The sequence below is a fragment of the Sinohyriopsis cumingii genome, chromosome 10 (genome assembly GCF_028554795.1).
Source record: "Sinohyriopsis cumingii isolate HCF-2022 chromosome 10, ASM2855479v2, whole genome shotgun sequence".
Taxonomy (NCBI): domain Eukaryota; kingdom Metazoa; phylum Mollusca; class Bivalvia; order Unionida; family Unionidae; genus Sinohyriopsis; species Sinohyriopsis cumingii.
This window is the reverse complement of record NC_142970.1, coordinates 104,215,268-104,242,814: the sequence shown is the minus strand read 5'-3', so window position 1 is coordinate 104,242,814 and position 27,547 is coordinate 104,215,268. Positions and strand designations below refer to the sequence as shown.

Here is a 27,547-nt window from a genome sequence, read left to right as displayed (position 1 = left end):
ATTTGTGCCTTCTAGTGTCTCTCAAGTATTAAGCCTATGGACATTTTCAGCATGGATTTCGTGTTATGCCCCATACCAGCTGCACATGTACACATATGGCGTAATCTTAATTTCCGTTATCGGCCTCACTGCCCTCTATTTAAACAAAAATTTAGATAATATTCATGGCTCTTCATATAGCATAAAAATGTGGAATATACAAGGTTAGCAATCAGTACATTAGTACACATCAATACATAGTGCACATGACGTTATGGAGTACACATAGAGATACGCATTCATGTAAATCAGTGCTGTAGTACTTAATAGTAACACATAACAGCACAAGACTGAACGAATTACATGCATGTATATTTAGATGACTGGCGTGCAACTAGTAATTTCTTGATTTATTTTTCGTGAATCTGGATGCGACAGTTGGAAAGAATACAACGATAATGGTTTGATATTTATACCAATAGTCGGATAGTAATTGGGCAGAATCTTCAAGTTAATTTCTCTCCTCGTATTACCTCCCTTTACTAATTGCCCTGCGCACTTGTGTAGCGGAAGTTGCCTTTGCTAATTTTCCATCATTTCTTGACCTAAACTCGAAGAGAATTCTCATTTATTCAAATCTGGCGGCTTCAGACGATTTTTGTTTGATGGTGAGTTACAAACATATGTTATGAGAAGCCTAACTGCTTTCCCGTTTTGATACGTAAAGTGTTTACCACTACTAGTACCGGTGTAAAACATCTTGAACATGACGTCCACCTACACTACTGGAGTACAGCAGTAGGCCTAACTATAGTGTTAGAACACATCGACCCTGATATTTATGTTGTGGAACCCAAAACAGACATAGAAGGGTCGATGTCTTACTTTCTGAGACGATCCTAACTATAGATATTTGTGATGTTGGAGGGATACGTCTTAATTCCAACACAAAACGGTGTTGTAAAGTGTGTTCCGCGGTCGATTGGGGCCAGATTTTCAAGAATATCTAATACACTTGGTATCCCTTTTTGACACAGTTGCACATATTAAAGTACAAGTCATACAGGTCATGTACGTGTTCAGTGCCGACTATTTCAGACAAGATGTCATCCTAATTGGAGTTCTTTTTCTTTATTAATTTTCAGAATTTGGTTAAACGTACCTTAAGTAGCGATTAATCACTTTATTTGGATCAATATGCATTCATTTAACTTTGGAATGTAATTAGTTACATGCCTCAAGAAATTACCAGGACATTTAAAGACAATGTGAACCGAAAGGTTTCATATAGTACAAACTGGAGTGAACTGCTCTGGTGGCCTAGTGGTTAGATCATCTGCCTTGGATGTGGAAGGTCACGGGTTCAGACCCCGGCTGAGTCATTCCAAAGACTTGTAAAAAATATGGTACAAACAGCTGCCTCACTAGGTGCTCAGCATTAAGAGGTTAGTGTTGGGACTGGTCAGCCTGGTGTCAGGATAATGTGACTGGGTGGGACATCATGCATGATGCCCCGGTGCTATACATCACTATAAACTGCCACACTTCAGACATCATTGCGATATGACTAAAAAATTGTTAACTCTATGTTAAAAATCCAAATCTCACACATACACACAAACTGGAGTGAAGGTCATCTCCTGTGACATCACCATAAAACTTCCAGGTGTTGAAAAAAAAAAGATTGTACTACCTGGTTATTTGTTATGATAGGCCTGACGATTCCTTTTTTCCTGATCCAGTTTAGTACCTGGCCACCATTGTAAAAGTCCATAGTGATCAGTAATTTTTGTCAGAAGATTTTTATGACATTTAAGGTGCAGCACATTCAACAATCGGGATTGAATAGACTTTGCTTAAACTAAATAAGTATTACATTTTGCAGCAGCAGTGAATATTTAATTTAAATGCACCTTACATGACCACATTCATGTACACTTTACTTGCTTGTGTTTCATTAAGATAAACAAGAAATGCACAGTATTGTTAATAAATGTCAATTGATTTATTTTATTTAAAAAATTATTCACACCAGTGTACCATACAACTGGAGAACACTCTACACAACACTTTTGTGTTAGAAGTAAGATTACACACACAAATATCAGGTTGGATTTTTTACATTGTGGGACAAGCCAAAACTGTTATTCCCATAATATACAGTACAGTGATACAAAATATGTTGTCCTCATATTTCCTTTCTTCAGTTCCTAACATTTTTTCATGTTCCTAACCACATCCTACACAACCAACACGTGAAACAAATGCACAAGACACATCTATATAGAAGAACAAACACATTTCTATAGCATTTTCTTTTGATTAAGAATCCGATAAATATATGATCTGAATAATGAAGTACTGGTATTTACAATGAAATCAAGCTATTTTTCCAAGGAGATGCATCCAGGATTTATAAAATTCAAGTCTGAACTGTTTCTTGAATACCGTATTTACCATATGTTTTCAGACAGTTTTTTTTGGGGGGGGGGATATATTATTTAAATGCCTTACAAGTTTTCGGACATTGCTATCATTTTTTCTACAATTTATGTTTAATTTAACTGATATGGTCGCCAATTATTTAATGTGGTCATGAACTTCCATGAGCTAATATAATTTAAAATTCTTAATCATATTTATGTATGCATGCATATAGACTGATAAATAGATAAACGTTTTTATTTTAAGCCATACACAATAAACAGCAATATCAAAGAATGAAAAGAAATTTTATTTAATGCTGTAATATATTTAAATATATTATTCAATTTCAGGTAGCTTGTCCATAGCCTTTTTAGGTCCTCAGGCGAAAAGCACTCAACCTATGTATCACTATCATCCATATTGTTTAATTGATTGTCATTTCTGATCAGCGCATTTTCACTTCCGCTCAGATTGACTCTGATGCCGCACACCTTAAAAGATTTCATTATCATTGTGTGCTTTTCCTTCAATATATCCATGGCATTTACAACCCAGTCCAATACAGTCTGTTTGCTGGCTTTTGACTCGTCTGTTGCTGTTTTCATCAGATGATTTTAATGCATTCGTAGCATCCCAGGTGTATTCCATCTAGCTGTGGCAGAGGTAGCTCTATACAGGTTTATTGATGCTCACGTCAAGAGGTTGCATCTTGGATGTGCAGCCTCCTGGTATTATTGCTGGCACAACATTTCCACGCTGCAACTGTTTCTTCACATCATCAGTGATATGAACCCGGAACGAGTCCATAACTAATAGTGATCTCTCTCGTCTGGTGAATGGCAAATAAATTTCTTCAATCCATCACAGCATTAGCGTTTCATCCATCCATGCTTTCTCTTGAACTGCGATAATCCACCCTTTTGGTGCCTTCAGATCTAGATATCTCTTTCCCTTGAAAATAGTCATTGGGGGTAATATGTCGCCAGAACCTGCAGCGGTTAAAAACGACAGTAATGTGTCTCTTCTCCGCTCCAGTTGTATGAGTCAGAACGCTTTTCATTCCTTCTTTGTCCATCGTTTTCCCTGGTACAAGATTAAAGTACATCAATGTCTTGTCCATGTTAATAATAAATTTATCATCAAGCTTGTCCTCCTCATGTCTACCCGTCACAAACTTGTGGAACGAAGCAATCTTTATTTCCAAATCCTTGGGTAAATGTTGGCCAAAATAGGTCCTGCTTCTGAGCACAAACCCATATCTTGTCATGAAACTCTCTTCCCATGAACGACTGGCATGGAATTTGCTCTCCGAAAATTCTGTTGAGACAAGCTCCCTGGCATATATACATATTCCCCCAACACTTACTGGAATTTGTAAGTCACACTGAGTGAACACCCATTGAGCTATCTTATCATCCATAGCTTGTCCATATGAAATGGGTCATCCACACTTAGGCAAATGTCTGTTCAGATCTGCAGAAAAGACAATTTTCATCCAGGTACTCACTTTGGAGTTCGGAATCTTGAATTTTTCTGCTGTAGGTCTAATTCCCAGAAGTTTTGTATTGTTAACGATATTCTGCTTTTGCTTTAATGTATAATGTTTAGACTGACTACGTACAGAACCGGTTGGAGTATTCTCAGGTTCAAGATAATCAGACTTGTCATCTAGAGCAGCTTTCTTCGTAGGCATTTCTTTTTGTGATGCATCCTCAAAATCATTAATTGGAGGTCACTTCTGTGGATGGCATACTGGCCTCTTTGGAGACAACTTTGGCAAGGGAGAGTCCCTCCACGAACTAGGCAGTGCCTTCTCGCTTGTTTCATAACGTATGATAAACTTATTCATTGAAATTATTACAGTACTAACAATATTATGTTTCACAATGAAGCTATCCAGTATATAAACTTTTGATTGTGGTGGGTATTTTATTTATACTTTATATTTTAATAGCTTGATTCGGCTAAAAAAATATGATTGGTTGTCAGTGTAGACATTTTTTTTAGATGAAACAACTTCAAACAGGTGTGACAGTTATGGCTTTGATTAGAAACCATGACCCCTGGTTTATATCATTAAACAATACAACAGAGAGTCGGTATGGATTACTAAAATTCATTGGCATTGTGCAACAAAATAAACCCCGTATCCCTGAGGCATTATATACCAAGGTTTAAACATAGTTATTGTTCTACAGATAATAAACCTCTTTATAGACAATAAATATTGATTGTGGGTGCTAAATGTTCGGTACATCATGTGCTCTTTTAATGAATTCCAGATGGCTGCCTTTTATTTCCAAACACACCTGTCAAAGAAATCACAAGTTATATTATTAACAATTATCACCTAGACACCTTGAAATCTCCAACATGTTTTGAATTGGCAAGCTCTGCTCATTTTGAAGCTACCCTCGGCTAGGTGGGAAAAAAAGAAGAGTGAACCACAACAAATAGATCACCTTTATTTTTAAAAAATACTAACATATTAATCACACTGACTCGTATATTGCAGCTTGCTTGTTATTTTTACCCTTCCTAGTTGTGCATACAACACTCACCCAATATGGAGCCTCTTCCCCTTGGTGCTCTAAGATTAGCCATCTTACATGTACCAGTATTTCTACTCTTGATACTGGGGCCCCGAGTAGTCTAAAGCGCTCTCCATTACGGATCACTGCCATCTCACCTCTGTCTGCGCCAGTTCGAGTCTCGGATTCAGCCAATGTGGGTATGTGAGAAAGCTTGCCAGTAGCTTCTCTTGGGTCAGTGGTTCTTTCCAGGGTTATCCCAGGTTCTTCCTCCACCATTAATACTGGCTGCCATGTATAGCCTATCATGTGCTGAAAAATGGCGTTAAACCCCACAACAACAACAACTCTTGATACTAAAATGTTTCTGTCATAAATATCTTAAGAATTGTAATTCCACAATCTTTTAATTTAGTTTGTATTAATATCTTAATTACACAGAAATAAAGCTTGTGTGTGTTTGTAATGTAGATTTTATTGGTCACTGATTAGCAGAGTGTTAAACTGTGGATTGCAAGGTTACTAATATGGCAGTTCTTTTGGAAAATACACGCACAATTGTGGCTGTAATACATGTATGGCTGTGTTTCCTGGTGGATGGACATGTATCAAATAGACAAAATAGACAAGTAATGCCTGTTTTTCATTCAGTTATCTTTTCCGTGGTGTTAAACAAAATACTTGTTTTACTTCATGGCAGTGCGTCATCATGTGAGCTAACTGTAACTTCGTTACGAATGTGGTGCGGTTAAATCTATCTTCACCTGTATGTTTTTGGACACCTAATTAAAGAATTTAATATGTATTCGGACGACAGAAAAAGTAATTATATGTTACAGTCCAAAAACATCCGTTAAATACGGTACTCATTGGTGTCAAATGCATTTTAAGAATTAATTTATTCATTCTTCAAAGTTTTGTTAATTTCATAAAATATCAAACAGAACTTTGGTACTAACCATGATTACATAGTGACATAGCATAGGTCGTAACAGAATGTCAGGAATATTTGTAGCAACCCCAGACTAAAATGGATAAGATTACAGTTTACCTGGAAATCTGATGAAACTGTTGACCAAGTGTAGAATTTTCATTGCAGCATTAATACATGTCATCAGATTGCAACACATTTTATATATTGTAAAAGCAAATGAAATTATCTATAATGGGTATGTTTTCTTTTTATATTTGATGCTATATTAATGAAATTGTTACTTTATAATCACCAAAAGTAACAGATTTCACATGTCATTGGAAATAAGCGCTGATCATGCCGCAGTCGCCTGACACCATTCTTCTTTGTTACAAAATGCAGGTTATTAAAACTTTGCCAATATTCATGAAATTTTCAATCCAATCAGAGGAGATGTAAACAATTCAGTCAGTGGTTGTAGCATGTTCATATGATGTTCCTACACAAAGAAATAATCCCTCAAACTTCACGCAGATTTGACCAAATGTTTGACAGTTTAAACAAATGCATCATATATCGTCAAAATAGGCATATTCCAAGCTTTATTTTGCTGCCAAATTTATATATCAAAAATGTTTATAAACCAACCGCAACAAGCATTGAATTTGTAAAACATTTGACTCTCCCCATGGTGACATTGACCGCCATATTTTAATTTTCTAACACCTGATAACGATTTCAACTTTTCCGCAACTGATGTTTCAAAACTAAACTTATTTTTAATTTGGTACAAATTGGTGTGCCATAAGAACATAATAAGATGATTTTTTGGAATAGTTTTTATTGTATTAACACTTGTAGTACGGTTTAGACAGTATACAGTTGCAAAATGAACACGCAAAGCGTACATTTTCGTCCACTATAAATAGGCTCACTTTGTCAATGCTGTAAATATCTTAACTGACAAACGGTCATTGGTTTTAAAATATGTTCAACCTTATATTCATTATGTTATTACATTTGTTTAAATTTTGTAATGGGACATTGTCTGATGAAATAATGATTAAAAATCACATCACTATCAGACAAATGCAAAGTTTCTGTATGACAATTTTTTTTTTTGAAGATGCATAGCAAAGTAATTACACGCACACTTAAAGTGGGTTCTTAAGTTAACAATGCATTGATAACATTTGATAGGATCAATAATGTTTTCAAAATACAAAACAAACAAAATGCAAAGTCTGAAAGTGATAAATTATTTTGCAGGTATATGATATTGAAACGTTAGTTCTAAGTGAAAGATGGCAGCATTCCCTGGTCCATTCTGCAAGGAGCTAAATATAACATCACAGGATTTAGAAGATTAAACCAACTTGAATCCTATTCATGAAATTAGGTCTTGCAACATTGTTTCAATGACAATTATGAATAAACATTGCATTTTTGTGGTTTTTGAAGCTGTTTTACTACATATGAACTATTTCTAATGTGATATATTTGTATCAAGTTAAATGTCATAAAGTTGTGAAGTGTTTATATGCTTTTCATTTTGAAATGAAAATATTGACGTCGGACAACAGATTTAATATGAGCAATGAATTCAGCAGGAAAAATGCAATCAGAATATCAAATTTCATAATAATCTCAACAAAAATAAAGTTATAACATTTTTTATGCAAAGAACATTTTACTTCGGTTCCATGACTGCCACATAGTCTGAATATATTTGTATATGACAAATTCTAGAAATTTGTAAATATTTTGGAACTTAAAAGTTGCATATCTCTTTTTCTAATAGAGATATTTAAAAAAAAAATTAAACTGTTTTGGAATGCTTTTAAACAGATCTGTATAAAGAAAACAAGCGTTTGCAGTTATTTCAATATCAGAAAAATGACTGTGGTTGCTAATATTTTACTCTTCACTCATAGAACTTACGAGTCCCCAGCCTATTTATGAGAGTCCCCAGGCATAAATTTGTGATTCCCTCACTTTCAAAAGGTCAGAAGGGAAAATGAGAAGTACATCATCATTAGCTTATTACACATCTAGATTAAATTCTCAGCCTTATAAGATCACATTGGAGAGAAACTCTTTTTCAGTAATTGCCCAGATTTTTTATATATATCGTAATGTACTAAATTTTGCATACTTGTTTTTCAAGTAAGTTTCTTCATTTCTTTTTCCTGTTCTTGAACATAACAAATATATATATATATATATATATATATATATATATATATATATATATATATATATATATATATATATATATACACCTTGATTATCAGTCTTCATGTTCAGGATGCTCCTCCATTATTCTAATTAATTTATTTGGTGTTTCATTGCACTGAACTGTGCTGATTTCTAAGTCATAATTTTTAATTAATTTCAAGTTTTTTCTACAGCATACAGGGCTTGGCTCTCAGCATTAAGAGGTTCATGTTAGGACTGGTCGGTCTGGTGTCCATGCTACATGTCTGCAGCATGATGCCCCAGTGCTAAGCATCACTGTAAGCTGTCACACTGCAGACATCATAGCGATATGACTGAAAAATTGTTTAAGCTGCATTAAAAATCTAAATCAAACACACAGCAATGAGGACTGTCTGTCTGTCATTTTATGTGTGCATGAAATGGCAACAACTGTTATATGATCTGGATTAAATTCTTGATGGATGGCAATATGGTGATAGCTGTATTTCCATTTTGAATAAAAGGATTTTGTGGATTAAATTCTTGATGGCAGTATGATGATAGCTGTATTTCCATTTTGAGTAAAAGGATTTTCTGGATTAAATTCATGATGGCAGTATGGTGATAGCTGTATTTCCATTTTGAATAAAAGGATTTTCTGGATTAAATTCTTGATGGCAATATGATGATAGCTGTATTTCCATTTTGAGTAAAAGGATTTTCTGGATTAAATTCATGATGGCAGTATGGTGATAGCTGTATTTCCATTTTGAATAAAAGGATTTTCTAGATTCAATTCATGATGGCAATATGATGATAGCTGTATTTCCATTTTGAGTAAAAGAATTTTCCATTCCATTATTCTTACAAATTTGTTACAGACTCATGCATTATCTTTTGAATTTATAATATAATTTTTATTGGAGTTGTTTGTAACTTTGAAGTTATATTTGAAAGCCTTTTATTGATTAGTACTATATTATAGTACATGTACTCTTCATTGGTGTGAATCTTGTTCATGCATCACAAGGCCTATCTAAGGTGAAATCAACAACTAAGCAGGTAAAGAATGAAGCACAAGTATGAATGGAATTACGTGAACAAAGCATTTAATTTATCGTACACTTGACAGCCTGGATGCACAGACAAATGTGGTTGTTTATATATAAATGATTTGACAGTATTGTGCATCTCAGTCTCGAAATGCTTTGATTACTTGCATGATTTATCGTGTGCATTGTGACCAGTTTAAGCACTCTTATAACAAGAAAAGTCATTATTTATTTGCCCAAACATCACAGGTGCTTACATGCACACTAAATGGAACTTTGGTTTCTTTAAAGCCGCATCAGAGAAGGAAGAACTGTTTAATTTGTCACACTGGCTTCATGCTTGTTTACCCAAGCCTAGTGATTAGTTCTTCAATTGATCAGTTATAGCCAACCAAAAGTATAATATGGAGATTGGGGAAAATGAGGTATGTCACTGGACACATTATGCACAGAAAAGGTGTCTTGTCATAACTGATGTGGAAGATCAGGTCAGTGAGAGCCATGGCCAGCATATATGGATCTCTGCAGTTTGTTAGGAGCAATCAGATGAACAAACATAGATGCACATTAGGAACAAATAAGTATACACAGTAACAGTTGAGCATCCCTCATCCTGGTATTACAGTCATTTGTGTTAAGTTTGATTGATTAGTTTTAATAAACATAAGAAATACTTTTTAATTAACATACTGCTGCAGAACTCAGCTGTTGTATATGTTTGTTGTGGATTTATTGTAACAAATAAATGGCATATTGATTTAGGTGAAAGATTGTTTTATTCTTTCATGCCTATAATAACAGTATGGGAATGAAACAGACAATCCTCTTTACCTTCCCAATTGGTGCAATGCTGCTTCTGCACTTGGTTTGGTTTTGATTTTGTGGGATTTATTGCCATTTTTCTGTATATACCTGCTATCCATTTTAAATCCAAATTATACACACACACACCAGATTATGTCACAAAATTATTTGATTCAAAACTAGGTTATTACACCAGACTGATTGCACTGGCGCATTAAAACAAAATGATTATGCAATAAAATCAGGCTAACTTTACATAGATATTATTATTATTAGGCATTAAAAATGTAAGCCACTGAAAGCCATTAGTTTTTTATTTTGCAGGCGTGAGGATGGGGTATGAGGTGAACAGGTTCCAGGGAGACGTGGACGAGGAACTTATCTGCCCCATCTGCAGTGGTGTTCTAGAGGAACCACTTCAGGTAGGCAGTGCATTCACAAACTGACTACTTTGTATTGTGGAATATTTGTTATGTTTTAAGGAATTGTGACAGAAATGACAAATTGTCTGGAAATGTAATATTGACAGAATGTTTGGTTTCGTGTTCTTCGTAGCACCTTGACATACCATTAGTGGCATACAAGTCTCTGTGTTATCATTTCACATTTCTTATCTCTACAAATTCTTCCACATCTGTTTAGTCACCTAGTCAGTTAGTTAGTTGGTTTTTGGATTATATTTGTTTGCACAAAATATTATGAAATAATACTGTAAGCAGTCAAACTCGCAATTAAATCATGTCATAGATTCTTCAGTAGCACTAAATATTCTGGAGGGACTAATAGTGATCTCACACACATATGCATTAACATTTTCAATCTCTGGAGGAAATAATAGTGATCTCACATACATATGCATGGACATGCTCAATCTCTGGAGGGTATAATAGTGATCTCACATACATATGCATTGACATGCTTAATCGCCGGAGGGAATAATAGTGATCTCACACACATATGCATGGACATTTTCAATCTCGGGAGGGTATAATAGTAATCTCACATACATATGCATGGACATGCTCAGTCTATGGAGGGACTAATAGTGATCTCACACACATATGCATGGACATGCTCAGTCTCTGGAGGGACTAATAGTGATCTCACACACATATGCATGGACATGCTCAGTGTCTGAAAGTAAGTAATTACTTATCTTTCTTTATCTTTTACCTGCTTTCTAGCATCTCTTACTAGGACATTACGCACACACCTTCCACTTTGTTAGACCTTCCTGTTTGTTTCCCAGATAAGGAGAAATACAGATGTTAGGACATGTTATTTATAATAGTAAAACTTACTGACTTCACAAACCTTACTATGGTCATTTATATCACAATATATCACCAGTGTTGCAAATTGAAAATGGGTTCGCTTGTTCTAGTCTCCAAATCTTGAGCCTACTCCTCCCCCACTCTTTCATGGAAAAATAATCTCGAGAAGTACAGCAATAACCTTTTGTTAGTTGATGTCCATCCATGTCTCTCATGGTACTAGCAGTAGGCAAAGTTTGCAAAAGGTAATACAAAATGTAAGATGGCAGTGAGTATCTATTTTAAAACTATGTATCTGACAGTGACCTATTCAAGGTTTGTAATAGTTGGTCGAGTTGCAGTGTAAAAGTATTCTACAGTGGATAATATAATGTGTTTTCAAGGTTAAAGTCATCCCCTTAGGCAAGGAAGTTATAATGTATTTTCAAGGTTAAAGTCATCCCCTCAGGCAAGGAAGTTACGTATTTTCAAGGTTAAAGTCATCCCCTCAGGCAAGGAAGTTATAATGTATTTTCACGGTTAAAGTCATCCCCTCAGGCAAGGAAGTTATAATGTATTTTGAGGTTGTAATCATGACAAAAAGAACTTGATTTATTCGTATGAAGAATTTGTCATTTAATTAATGATTTGTTATTTTGGAAAGAAAAGTAATTTAGAAAATACAGGAATTTATTATAATGATGCTGGTAGGTAATGAGTATACACTAAGTTGAATGAGAGCTAAATCCAGAACAGAAAATTCCTTGGATCATCTCATTTAAGGTTATCAAGATGTTCCTAATAGTTAAGTGTTTTCATGACTTACTTAAAGACAAAGCTTTTATTGTAAATATCCAAGGAAAATATTCCATTGTGCAGACCAGAAAGTTAAGGTTGCAAGACTGTCAAAGCAAACAAGATTATCTAAATTTTATAGCACTATTAGTGCATTATATATTTCTCATGAACTACTAAAATGTAGCATTCCCCCAAACTTGGAGGGTGAGGACACATTGTCACCTGCTACTGAGATCCTATTTGCAATACTGATCAGAATAGTTTCAGCTGGAAATAGTCGCACCTATATACAGTATCTTAAAATCATTGTATTCCATGGCAGACATTATGAATCTTTTTTTCCTCATCAGCATATTTAGACGTACTGTTTATATGTCTCTTTTTTATAACTTTAAATGTGAAAATATGGGTTTAATGTGCAAACAAATATAAAAAGAAAACAGGGTTCTATAGTTTTAGGACAATGTGATGCAATTTCCTTAAAATATCCTGTATTTGATTTTACCATTATTTGTTTTTTGCCTTGAGTTGTGACATGTTGTTTTCATATTTTGGGGGCAAGCTCATATCCCTCAAGGGCAAGTTCAGTTTTCTTGTCGGCATGCTCTGTGTAGACTAACTGTTATAAAATTTGAAATGCCCTGTATCCTGTATCACAATATGTCACAAACTCAATAGCAAAATGAACTTATTTCATTGGCCAAAATAGGGCTAGAAAAATATTGAGCAGTAATGATAATGGGCATCCATTATAAATGGCTCTGAAAAGTCTACGTGAAACAAACCTATCAATCTACACATTTTCAGCACATGATCAGCTGAGTTATGAATCTTTTTTGGAAATGGTCTGAAAGATTGCTCACACCATATGGTAAAATCGGTTATTAATATTTGGCACTGTTAAAACATACTCATTTATTGTTATGGGCAAAAGGATATTAGTGTTCCATATATTAATATCAGTCATAATACACCGACTCTGATGCAATACATATTGATACAATATAAAGAATAAAGAGGCAAACAAATATCTCTTCATGGCCATTGAAGATTAAAAGTAATTTTATATGGTAAAGATTGTTTTATGTCACTGAGAGTTCTACACCATCAATAGTTATAAAACTTTGCGGATGGAAACTGAAAGAAAAACAGATGGTTTCCACTCTGTAACTTTACTTCTGTGCCACAAACACTGTCCAAGCTTTGAGGATGACTGGCACAGGGGTAATTCAAAAAAGGCATAGATTTTGGGGTCTAATTGTCAAAATTCATGGAAATTGTTGTTAGAAAATAATGACATCTGCACAGTAAATTTAGTTCAAGACCCAGGGATGTCTACATAGAGAATAATTAAGCATGAGTTGGACATGTAATGTGCCATTGATCTTGTTATACATAGTTAATGAGCACTTGGTTTTGTAGTGAAAGCAAGCCATTCCCCCTTCCATCTTGGTGATGTATTGTGTCTTTGAGAGAAAAAAAAGAACTATTGGGTTTTATAGTTTTGCATTTGATCATGAGAACCACAAATAACTACAAAAGGAGTGGGCAGAGAGAGAGCTAACTCTGTACATGTGCATGTTCTTGCATAAAAAATGTATACAACTTAGTCATTTCATGCATCAGTTTATAATTTCTAACTTGATTGTTGCCAAGGGGTCCCTAACATAGTCAGCTTATTACCAAACCAGAACAGTCCATACCTTTGTTTTTTGACGCAGGTTAAAGGATATGTATTTGCAGAAGTGCTTTCTTTGACCTGTACTGTCCATCACTTTCAAAAGTACTTTCTTTGACCTGTACTGTCCATCACTTTTAAGAGTGTTTTCTTTGACTTGTACTGTCCATCACTTTCAAAAGTGCTTTCTTTGACCTGTACTGTCCATCACATTCAAAAGTGCTTTCTTTGACCTGTACTGTCCATCACTTTCAAAAGTGCTTTCTTTGACCTGTACTGTCCATCACTTTCAAAAGTGCTTTCTTTGACCTGTACTGTCCATCACATTCGAAAGTGCTTTCTTTGACCAGTACTGTCCATCACATTCAAAAGTGCTTTCTTTGACCTGTACTGTCCATCACTTTCAAAAGTGCTTTCTTTGACCTGTACAGTTCATCACTTTCAAGAGTATTTTTTTTTTCCTGTACTGTCCATCACTTTCAAAAGTGCTTTCTTTGACCTGTACTGTCCATCACTTTCAAAAGTGCTTTCTTTGACCTGTACTGTCCATCACTTTCAAAAGTGCTTTCTTTGACCTGTACTGTTCATCACTTTCAAGAGTATTTTTTTTTTCCTGTACTGTCCATCACTTTCAAAAGTGCTTTCTTTGACCTGTACTGTCCATCACATTCAAAAGTGCTTTCTTTGACCTGTACTGTCCATCACTTTCAAAAGTGCTTTCTTTGACCTGTACTGTCCGTCACATTCAAAAGTGCTTTCTTTGACCTGTACTGTTCATCACTTTCAAGAGTATTTTTTTTTTCCTGTACTGTCCATCACTTTCAAAAGTGCTTTCTTTGACCTGTACTGTCCATCACTTTCAAAAGTGCTTTCTTTGACCTGTACTGTCCATCACTTTCAAAAGTGCTTTCTTTGACCTGTACTGTTCATCACTTTCAAGAGTATTTTTTTTTTCCTGTACTGTCCATCACATTCAAAAGTGCTTTCTTTGACCTGTACTGTCCATCACTTTCAAAAGTGCTTTCTTTGACCTGTACTGTCCATCACTTTCAAAAGTGCTTTCTTTGACCTGTACTGTCCATCACATTCAAAAGTGCTTTCTTTGACCTGTACTGTTCATCACTTTCAAGAGTTTTTTTTTTTTCCTGTACTGTCCATCACTTTCAAAAGTGCTTTCTTTGACCTGTACTGTCCATCACATTCAAAAGTGCTTTCTTTGACCCGTACTGTCCATCACTTTCAAAAGTGCTTTCTTTGACCTGTACTGTCCGTCACATTCAAAAGTGCTTTCTTTGACCTGTACTGTTCATCACTTTCAAGAGTATTTTTTTTTTCCTGTACTGTCCATCACTTTCAAAAGTGCTTTCTTTGACCTGTACTGTCCATCACATTCAAAAGTGCTTTCTTTGACCTTAACTGTCCATCACTTTCAAAAGTGCTTTCTTTGACCTGTACTGTTCATCACTTTCAAGAGTATTTTTTTTTTCCTGTACTGTCCATCACTTTCAAAAGTGCTTTCTTTGACCTGTACTGTCCATCACTTTCAAAAGTGCTTTCTTTGACCTGTACTGTCCATCACTTTCAAAAGTGCTTTCTTTGACCTGTACTGTTCATCACTTTCAAGAGTATTTTTTTTTTCCTGTACTGTCCATCACATTCAAAAGTGCTTTCTTTGACCTGTACTGTCCATCACTTTCAAAAGTGCTTTCTTTGACCTGTACTGTCCATCACTTTCAAAAGTGCTTTCTTTGACCTGTACTGTCCATCACATTCAAAAGTGCTTTCTTTGACCTGTACTGTTCATCACTTTCAAGAGTATTTTTTTTTTCCTGTACTGTCCATCACTTTCAAAAGTGCTTTCTTTGACCTGTACTGTCCATCACATTCAAAAGTGCTTTCTTTGACCCGTACTGTCCATCACTTTCAAAAGTGCTTTCTTTGACCTGTACTGTCCGTCACATTCAAAAGTGCTTTCTTTGACCTGTACTGTTCATCACTTTCAAGAGTATTTTTTTTTTCCTGTACTGTCCATCACTTTCAAAAGTGCTTTCTTTGACCTGTACTGTCCATCACATTCAAAAGTGCTTTCTTTGACCTTAACTGTCCATCACTTTCAAAAGTGCTTTCTTTGACCTGTACTGTTCATCACTTTCAAGAGTATTTTTTTTTTCCTGTACTGTCCATCACTTTCAAAAGTGCTTTCTTTGACCTGTACTGTCCATCACATTCAAAAGTGCTTTCTTTGACCTGTACTGTCCATCACTTTCAAAAGTGCTTTCTTTGACCTGTACTGTCCGTCACATTCAAAAGTGCTTTCTTTGGCCTGTACTGTGCATCACTTTCAAAAGTGAGATTAGCAAAAAGACATGCTTAGTATGTGATGTTTAGTGTGCATCCCAAGCCAACATCAAACACCACATGAAGAGCACACATGACAAAACTGATTTTGCATGTGCTGAAAGCTTTGATGGGGAGGAGTAACAAAGCACAGGGAAGGGTGGTAGATAAAAGAACACCATGCAAGAAGGGAGGAGGGGTTGAAGATGGCTGTTTTCTTTCATGCGTACTAAATGGATGGCCCATTAGCTCATGTCCAAATAAAAATGTTAATGCTGTGTACATATTGTCCTATCAGAAGTCTTGAAACTTGTTGAGTAGAAGTGTCTTAATGAGCACCATACCCAGATGCAGAAGTATGTCGTTATGGCCCATATTTTATGCTTCACTGATTTGGGTTATTTTTTTTGTGTCTGATGTTCATTTCATAGACAGTTCTTGCTCAAAGTATGAAATGGAATGATAATTATTTGCGTTTCTATTAGTATCACACACGTACAACAAAAGAAGCTTATCGTGACTACTATTTCATCTTTTGCCATCTGTTTGTATTTTGTGTTTTTCTCATGACCACAAGAGTTGCTATATGCATACTATCCTTCACTGAATCATTATTGGTGAGGGGATGCATCTTAATAAGTACTACATCTTCACCATTATTGCCAAAATGGGCCTGTGTGACCTATATTTCATGTTTCTATGACAATATTAAATATTTATGCTATACTCACATAGATTAAATATTTGTGTTTAGCTCATAAATGCACTGATTGTTAGATGCAGTGTTACGACCTAACACACACATGAGATAATATGTGGTATTACATTTGGAAATAGGAATATTTATTTGGTGGTAAACTTCTGATATTACTGACTATACATTATGCATTGTGATAAGTTATTCCCATTGGGTTAACTTTGTATTGTACAATATGAACAAGTGTAGGAACAAGATGAGTAGACTGTGTGCAGGCTGCTTTTCATGCCAGATTTTTGCATGGTGGCTAATCAGAACAATTACTGGTGTACTTACCATGCTTGTTCTACTGGATGTCTCCAAGGTTTCTCATAGCCTGTGAATTTCAATCAGTAACATCTGGCTTCTAGGGGTGGACAGTGATAATAGGTTCTTAAATATCTGTTAGGAAAAAGAACAATGATTTTTTTAATTAAAAAGAACATTAATCTCTTGTTTGTTTTTAGTTCCATCCGTTATAGACCAACAATGTCTTTCATTCGTCATCCGTCATCTGTCTGCCCACTAGTTTCTTACCTCTACACCATTTAGAGGATTGCCATGAATCTTGACACACATTCATCCAATGGTCTGTTTGATCCTGAATGAAAATAGTGCTGCTTGGAGTGGACATCCACTATGGCCACAAGAGCAGCCATCTAGAAGTTTTGATATTGGTCCTTCCTAAATGGATGGCTTATATTGACATGGGGTTTTAATGAAAAACTTCTTATAATGTCCAGTTAATCTTAATGAAAATGTGGCCAATCTGACATCAATATGGCTGCCATGGCAGCCATCTTGAAATTCTTGTTATCAATACTCTTCCTGATTGAAACATATTGATTGACATGGGGTTGTCTGATTGGTCCTGAATGAAAATGGTCCTGATCTGGTATCTGACCACCACAACAGTTATCATGAAAATCTTGTTATTGCTACTCCTCCTGAATGCATGGTCATATCATGATAGGATTTTCACTGAAAAAAATTCTTATAATGTCTTGTTGGTCCTAAACTTAAAATCGTGCTGATCTGACATCCTGTATTGCCACCATTGTGGCCCTCTAGAAAATGAGAGGAGTCATTATGGCATCAGCTTGGTCCTAAATGACAAAAACTGATGCACAGTGACCCTCAATATGGCCATTATTATGGCCTTCTTGAAAATGTCTCTAGTCCTTCCAAATGGATAACTGTGTGTGTGTGTGGTTGAACAGCATGTCAGCACAATACTGTGTAGTGCCAATAAAAATTAAGTTCAAATAGTGTAAAGATAAAAATTGAAAAAATACTTCTACAAAGGTCAACATTTTGTTTTCAAAATCAGTTTAGTCTCAATTTATTTTCAGCATAATATGTACTGGATACAGTGGGCCCTGGGGACTTCTGAGCTGTGTAATCATTGATAACACTCTTGTTAATACTTGGGGCCCCGAGTGGTCTAAAGTACTCACCATTCCAGAGCACTACCATCTCACCGCAGTCTGCGTGGGTTTGATTCTCAGGCTCGGCTAACATTGGTACATGAGAAAGCTCACCAGTAGCTTCTCGTGGGTCAATGGTTCTTCCTTGGCTTTTCCAGGGTTCTTCCTCCACCAGTTATACTGGCCGCCATGTATAGCCTATCTTGTGCTGAAAAATGGTGTTAAACCCTACAACAACAACTTGTTAATACTTTCTCCAGTGGCCTAAGTGGTTAGAGCATATGTCTCAGAGGTGGGAGGTGATGGGTTTGAACCCAGGTTGAGTCATACTAAAGACATAAAAATGGTACTCACAGCTGCCTTGCTTGGTGCTCACCATTAAGAGGTTAGTGTTATGACTGGTCGGCCTGGGGTAATGTGGCTGGGTGGCACATTATGCTAAATGTCTAAGGCATGATGCCTTAGTGCTAGACATCACTATAAACTGCCACACTGCAGACATCATAGTGATATGACTGAAAAAATTGTGAAAGTTATGTTAAATATCCAAATCATACACATTCACATACTTGTTAAAACTTTTAAAGTCAACCACTCCCCATTCAGTTATTCTAATCTCACAAGAACAACAACAACAAACTTATGGTAACAACATAATGATAATAATAGCATTATTAACAATTTGCAACAAAACAAGGTGCTCTTTTTATCATGAGAAACACATATAAAGTTCCTTTGTAGAATAATTACCCTGTTTCTATTTTGTAAAATAATAACCATGTTTATATTTGACTTCTGTCTGGAGTTTTATTGGTTATGCAGGCAAATGCAATCATAGTGCTCTTTGGTGCAGTGTTAGTTGAGAGAATCTGCTATATACAGGCTAATTGATGATTGGCATCAACAGCTGCCTTGACCCATACATTACTGTGTGCATATTGTGATGATGTTACAGCTGATGGCAGTCAGTATTTGCATTAGTGATAGAGATGATCCACTTTTGCATTATCGGAAGGCCATATTGGAATTAAGGGCTTGTGAATGTACCACTTAGGGTAAGTTTCATTTTAAGAGGCTTGAGGGTGATTAAAACTGTAATGTTTTACCTAATAAAATTTACTTTGTAACTGTTTATATCATGATTTACTAATTTAATTGATGTCAATAATAATAACAATATATATCAAATAAAATGGACAATATTAGAAATTGTAAAATGATGTTTTTACATTTGGCCCAGGGGTTCATGGAATTGAGAAATTGTATGCATAAGCAGGTCAGATGAGGGAATTTTGATTTTCTTTTACTCTGTGAATAAAATAAAATTTTTACAAACAAAACAGTTTCAATCATTTTCTAAACATTCAACATGTTAAGTTAATTAATTTTTTATATCCCTTGTTTCACATTATTGTAGTTTTCTTGACCAGATTTTGTTAAAGGATCTTAGTGGGAATATTTTACATTCTCATTGGGGAAGACAATTAGATTTTGGCACTGGGAATATACTGAATTTTGGCTACGGAACAGTGCCACAAAAATCCATTAAAAAATTTTAACAGTATACTGCACTCTTTTTTTTCAATGAGTCCATGTGAGCCATTGAGTGTACAACCTTATACTGAGACTACCTTATTAAGAAGTACATGATACAATTTTACTACCATTTCATGAAGTGGTATCCATGAACATACTTACAACAGTACTTACTATAACATTATGCATGGAAGCCATAAAACATACTGCCTTATAGTGGGAATACCATAAGATGAAATACATAAGTACTCCCTCATTATAATGCCATCCATAGGAGTGATGGAGTATACTGCCTTATAGTGGGAATACCTTATAAGGAAGTACATGTCATCCTTATGAGCCACAGAGTATATTGCCTTATAGTTGGACAAACTTATAATGAAATACATTATTCATAAAAACAAATTATAATGCAAACCATAGAAGTCATAGAGTGTTCCATCTTTTGATTTACATGATAAAAGATACAGTACTCCCTCATTATAATGCTATCCATAGGAACGTTGAGTATACTGCCTTATAGTGGGAATATCTTATAATGAAGTACATGATCAGTACCCCCTCATTATAATGCTATCCATATGAGTGTTAAGTATACTGCCTTGTAGTGGGAATATCTTATAATGAAGTACATGATACAGTACCCCTCATTATAATGCTATCCATAGGAACCATTGAGTATACTGCCTTATAGTGGGGCCACCTTATAATGAAATACATGATACATGTCATTTTACTGACACTTAATAAAAAGATTGATAACTGTGCCTGTTTTATAAAAGGAACTATGTTTGAATGAAGGATCCTATTGTGAGAGGGTGCAATAAAAAGTATAAAATGAAGGATATTATTTCAAAATTTCTTCCCAACATTATGAAATAGGAGTCCCAAGCATGAAGGTTGTATCTGGCTGACAAGTCAGTTAAATATTTACTGAAAAGGGGGAAAAAATGAAAACAAATTATGATTTTCAAAATTGGTTTAAAAAATTTAAAAGATACTTTGAAGTGTATATGATGATGAGCAGCAAATAAAAACTGTTTGTTTTGTTAGTAAGACACTTTATGCTTGGCACAGCTATTGACATGTAGTCTCATGGTCTGACTTTAGCATTTATTGACAACAGTAATGCAAAAGCCAATTAGGATAGTAGTCCACAGTTGAATTCACAGTCAGATAGGTATAGTAGTTGAAGGTTGGGTGTGGAGAGCTAACATTGCAATATTTTTGTGACAAAACTGTTCAACTATGATCAGATACAACCAAACAAATTGTATTTGTTTAAATCACCCCTCCTTCTTGCATTCTACTTCATATCCATGAAATATTGTGTTGGTCCCAAAACCTGGGCTGTACCTTATCTTATCCACAGGTACATACATGACAGTGTTTTCTCCAATGTGAAACTGCATGGTCCATCCTAAATTTGATGAACCTCCATTGCAAAATGAGTGAGTGCACAAAGATTGAGGGTCAGGTCAAAAATCCCCATGTTGTCAAAAGTGGGGGTGGATTGAGTAAAAAACTAACTTGTGTGAACTGGGGGTCAAATTAAAAAGGGGGAAATCTGATGTACAGATTAAGGTAATGGGATAAACTGATAACAGTCAGTTCACATTGAATAAAATGAAAGCTTTGGCACTCTTTATTATTAACAATGCAAAATCTGATAACGTGCAGCCTTGACTTCTGCATCAACTGCACTTGCTAATTTACTTTATGCTTGTTGGCAGTGAGATGTTTTCATATATTATCTAGACATTAAATGCATTTTTTCAGCTGCAAACTGAACATTAATGGCATGCAGATTTTGATATTCACTGGTAATGTCTCTGAAGCTACACACCATACTAATGCATAAAAATTCATGCTTTTGTTACAATACTGTACATGATAGCTAATGCATACAAATTCATGCTTTTGTTACAATACTGTACATGATAGCTAATGCATACAAATTCATGCTTTTGTTACATTACTTTACATGATAGCTAATGCATACAAATTCATGCTTTTGTTACAATACTGTACATGATAGCTAATGCATACAAATTCATGCTTTTGTTACAATACTGTACATGATAGCTAATGCATACAAATTCATGCTTTTGTTATAATACTGTACACGATAGCTAATGCATACAAATTCATCCTTTTGTTACAGTACTGTACATGATAGCTAATGCATACAAATTCATCCTTTTGTTACAATACTGTACATGATAGCTAATGCATACAAATTTATGCTTTTGTTACAATACTGTACATGATAGCTAATGATGTACCATTAATGAAGATAAATAACTGAGTTTTATCTTGATTCGTTAAAAGTTATTTATATGTTAAACACACAACACACTACAAGAGGTCTATTCATAGATACTGTTCATATATAAAACTACCCTGTTAAAATTGAAAAAATAACATCCATGTGAAAGGCCTGGAGATATAGAATTGGCTATGCCCACTACACTACTAAGATCATGGAAAGTTCCAGCTGCAAAGAGCTCTTCGAGATTACTAACAAGCTAATGTCAAGGAACAAATCAACACCACTTCCAACTACCTTCTCTCCAGTCAACCTTCCGGACATGTTTGCAAATTTCTTCCGTGACAAAGTACAAACCATAAGAGATAAGCTTGACACCACAATTTCAATTCACTCGTTGTCACCATACAGTTAGGATACAAAATTTGAGCGGCAACCATTAGCAGCATTTGAACCTGTCTCTATGGATTTCGTACGTACAATCCTGATGAAGAGTGCACCAAAGTCATGTGAACTTGATCCAATTACAACATTACTGCTGCTCAAGTGCTTAGATCCAGTATTGCCTTCACTAACAGATGTTATTAATACCTCTCTCTCATCCGGGGAATTTCCATCATTTTTCAAAACTGCCATTGTAAAGCCTCTGCTAAAGAAACCAACACCAGACCATAACGATTTGAAGAACTACTGCCCAGTTTCTAATCTCCCATTCATATCAAAAATCTTAGAAAAGGTTGTTCTATCCCAGCTTGTATCTCATCTAAATTCAAACAGTCTTTTTAGCAATGTACAATCTGCATATCACCCTTGCCACGGTACTGAAACTACTCTTCTAAAAGTAGTGAATGACATTCTCTCTGCGTTGGATAGCGGAAAGATTACAGTTCTCACCCTCCTTGATTTGTCTGCAGCATTTGATACAATAGACCATGATATATTACTTCACCGTCTCCAGCATGTATTTGGTATTCATGATACAGCCTTACTGTGGTTCAAGTCCTACTTGGTCAACAGAACACAAATTGTATCTGCAAATGGAATACACTCCAGTCCAGTTGATCTATGTTGTGGTGTTCCACGGGGGTCTGTTCTTAGACCTGTTCTCTTCATTCTGTACACTCAGTCGCTCTCAAGCGTCATATATCACCATCCAGTGTCTCACCAATTGTACGCTGATGACACCCAAATATACAAATCTAGCTACCCAACTGAAGTTGATGCTACCATCCAAGGTGTAGAGAGGTACATTTCTGATGTGAAATCATGGATGACATGTAAAAAGGTGCAGATGAATGATGATAAAACTGAATCCATTCTGATCACAACACAAAGACTTTCTCATTCACATCCTTCACCTCAAACAATAAATATCAGCAATGCCAACATTAAATTCACACAATCAGTATGAAACCTAAGTGTTACTCTGGACAGTACTCTCAGATTGCACCAACATGTCATGAACATATGCAAGGCTGCATATCTTGAGCTGAGACACATCAGCTCAATTCGCAATTATCTTTTAGTTGACGCCACTAAAACACTTCTGTGTTCATTAGTACTTTCAAGACTGGACTATTGTAACTCAATTTTGTCTGGTTCATCTCAATATCTACTCCAGAAACTTCAAAAAGTTCAAAACACAGCTGCTCGGATCATACTTAGAGTACCACGATCAGAGCACACCTTCACGCTGCTCTGTACCCTACACTGGCTATGCATTCAATCCAGAATCAAACACAAAATTTGCTCTCTCTGCTACATTTCACTGTCAGACTCTAGTCCAACATACCTATCCGACCTCACCCATGTGTACACACGAGCAAGATACTTACGCTCCTCTTCTTACAATCTTATACTCATTATTCCCACTATGAAAACAAAGCCATATGGACAGCGTTCTTTTGCATATCAGGGCCCAGCAACATGGAATGAATTGCCCACTGAACTTAGACACAAAGACACAGTGATCACATTCAAGAGGGCTCTCAAAACTCACTTATTTCGACTGCAAGAACAAACTTAAAGACCTAATAATGTTTCCTACCATAAATATAAACAGCATGTTGTTTATTTTTTAATATTTTTCTAATTTCATGGTGTTTGTTTTTGTAATAATATTATTATGTTTTTTATCTTTTTGGTGTTGTCTAATGTTGTAAAGCGCTTAGAGCTTCTAAAGATTAGGCACTATACAAAGTCCTCATTATTATTATTATGCCATCTACAGCAGTAGTGAAATGTTGCTGGATGTGTTGATTGTATACAAGAATGTGTGTGTGTGATTTAGATTTTTAACATAGCTTTAACTATTTTTCGGTCATAATGCTATGATATCTGCAGTGAGGCAGTTTATATTGTTGTCTAGCACTGTTACATCTTGCCACAGACATGTAGAATGATGTCCCACCCATTCACATTATCCTGACACCAGGTCGACCAGTCCTAACACTATCCTCTTAAAGCTGAACACCAAATGAGGAAACTATTAATACCATTTTTATAAGTCTTTCGTATGACTCAACCGGGGTTTGAACCTACTACCTCCTGCATCCGAGGTGGATGTGCTAACACTAGAATCCTGTGCCACTTCCTCTTGAACAGTATTCCTCTTAAACAATATTAATAGCATCTATGCCACTTCCTCTTCACCAGTATTTATAAAAGCTGACACTTCCTCTTCACCAGTATTTATAGCATCTATGCCACTTCCTCTTCACCAGTATTCATAGCATCTGTGCCATTTCCTCTTCAACAGCATTTATAACATCAGTGTCACTTCCTCTTCACCAGCATTTATAGCATCTATGCCACTTCCTCTTCACCAGTATTTATAGCATCTATGCCACTTCCTCTTCACCAGTATTTATAGCACACATGCCATTTCCTCTTCAGCAGCATTTATAGCATCTGTTGTATTTTGGAGATATCATAAAAGTTGAGCGCAATGGTGCCTATGAATCGACTCCAAGGGATGTACTTAATTCAGCGCTTAATCAAACCTGCAATGTACATATCTTCTTCAGCAACATTTAAAACGTCAGTGCCACTTTCTCTTCGCCACCTTTTTATGCTGAACTATAGTACTTACACAGTGCAAAGCATGCATAGCGTCACTTAAATCCTTACTTATTCCCAAACATAGATGCAGATTTTGATTTATTCATTGTTTCAACCAAATTTCATTCTTCCAGATAACATTTCAGCTAGTCCTTAATAGCTGTTTCATTTACGTTGAATCACACACTCACGAGTTACTCACTTTCAATGATCTAAGCGATCCTACAAATTGAGGTAATATTTTTAAAAGGTATGCATGTTTATTTGTACAAGGCACATAACCATCATAATTTACATGTTCACGAAGAGTTGTAATAATAAAGGCTAAAATTCTCATAGAGATCAACTATGATCAACATCAATCAATTTTATTTTTGTGTTTTAGTTGAACAAACATAACTTTCCACACAGTGGAAAGCTTGATGTTTCTGTGTCTCTTGTGTTGATAGTCGGTGAATTTGTCTTTCGTTTTGCGACGCAGTAAATCATTAAAACCCTGAAACTGGCTTGTGATAAGTGGGAATTTTGACTGGTAATTATACCAGTTTAACATTGGTAGACACGGTATTAAAATGTCATGTGTTCACTCGTGTAAGTTTCTTTTGTGGGAATGGCGCTATAGCATATGGAGTTACAGCATTCATAGTGATCACTCTTCGGATTGAAATTAATTGTGGACGATTTTATTGTTGTAGTTTATTTTTTTTTTATTATTGTTTAAACTTAACATTCTATTTAGTGAAGAAGCAGATACTTTATACTAAAATAATTATTTCATCACAACAGTAATTCACAGGTGATACAACAGAACATGTAGGACTTTTCTTGTCTAGAAGAAACGAAATCGAAAACATAATTTAAATTAATAATCAGGAGTTCTCTGCAAAACTAGGATGATACATGTGTTATGAAATCAGCAGGTAGGTGTGGAGCGACCCAGAAAATCGGGAGATTTTTTTCTCCCTCTCAGCGTGAAAGTTGACAGGTATAGTGTAATGTTGTTGTTGTTGTTGTAATGTTTAACGCCATTTTTCAGCACATGATATACTATACATGGCGGCCAGTATTAATGGTGGAGGAAGAACCCGGGAAAACCCCGGAAAGAACCACTGACCCACGAGAAGCTACTGGCAAGCTTTCTCCCATACCCACATTAGCTGAATCTGAGACTCGAACCCATGCAGACAGAGGTGAGATGGTAGTGATCCGTAACGGAGAGCGCTTTAGACCACTCGGCCACTTGGGGCCCCTGTGTAAGGTTGCTTACATCAAAGCAAACTGCAACTCAGCTTTTACGGTATTAGCATAATTTTCGAAGCATTATTTCTGAAACTTTATTATTGTATTTTGGAGATATCATAAAAGTTGAGAGCAATGGTGCCCATGATTCAACTCCAAGGGATGTACTTAATTCAGTGCGTAATCAAACCTACAGTGTATATGCTTTGGCGCCATTATGTAAACACGTTCAGTAGGCTAATTGCGATCGTTGAATTGAACCGTATTGTTTGTTCGTTGTGTTGTCATACTGGGATTACATTTTAATGAGTTTAGGTATTTACAATTTCAAAGCAAAGTAAAAACATAATTACCAGTGCACTGATATAAAATGTCCAATGCAGTAATGCATAAACAAACAGTAATTGAGTCAAAAGGTAGAGGTAGTATTACAGGAACTTGTGATTGCTAAATTCTTGTCATCGTTTGATCAAATTATACACAAATCTAAATTAGGCAGGAACAATAAGAAAACAGAAAATGAAATAAATTACTTTTCAAACAAGTTTATACCATTTCTTTTTAATAATCATGCACGCCAACCTCGAGATAAGTATACATGTAATTTTTTTAAATACAGGTTTGCCTAAATATGCATTTAGAACTTACCTCGTGCATCTTGAGATGCCTCGGAGATGTAAGTTGGCTTATACGCAGGTCATGCACTTTTTAGTGTTTATACCTGTTTGGTTTGGCAGTCGGCTTATACATGAACAGGCTTATACACAAGTATATATGGTACCCCATTGCTGTGTCTTATGACTTTTAAAATTTTGGCCAGTGATTGAAACACAAGGAAACATGAAAGAGGTCTTTGTACAAGTAGTTATGCTTCAGCTTTTAAGTTGGACATAATGTAGTCAGGACTTTTTATATGATTTAACTGATTTCTAATTTTCTAGTCTTGTACATAGTCATATTGAATAGAATCCACATCTTCCAAAACAATACAAGCAGAATCTTTACAGCACACTCACCCCATGGCCTTATGGACGTTAATCATTCATTTAACAGGTCTAGCTCTATGGTCTATGTAAATGAGAACAGGCATTTGTGTTTATGCAAATTAATTAAATGATTATTTACAGGACTTACAATTAGTTTTAGATTTTGAAAATGCTGATGATATTAGAGACAAGATAGTAGATTACGATCTCTCATTACCAAGAGTATCTTATATATAGATTTTAAAGAAATAGATATTTTATACTTGAACTCTGACAATCTTTGCCAACCCTCACACATAAACTACATTTATTTAACATTTAGT

General features: G+C 35.4%; 1 protein-coding gene across 5 annotated transcripts in view; it reads left to right on the top strand.

Annotated features, from left to right (window-relative positions):
* The first annotated feature begins 324 nt into the window (after positions 1–324).
* LOC149790758 (E3 ubiquitin-protein ligase NRDP1-like) overlaps positions 325–27,547 on the top strand; it is an 87,709-nt gene continuing 60,486 nt past the window's right edge. For 4 of the 5 annotated variants that reach the window (XR_016423895.1, XR_016423894.1, XR_016423893.1 and 1 more), the window contains exons 1-2: positions 519–647; positions 10,230–10,327. Coding sequence is in view for 2 of the 5 variants with exons in the window: in XM_089972825.1 (XP_089828951.1) it covers positions 10,238–10,327 (90 nt within the window). In the remaining 3 variants the exon portion in view is untranslated. Of the gene's footprint in view, positions 441–518; positions 648–10,229; positions 10,328–27,547 lie in introns of those variants that run through there. The other variant, XM_089972826.1, reaches the window with a different exon arrangement.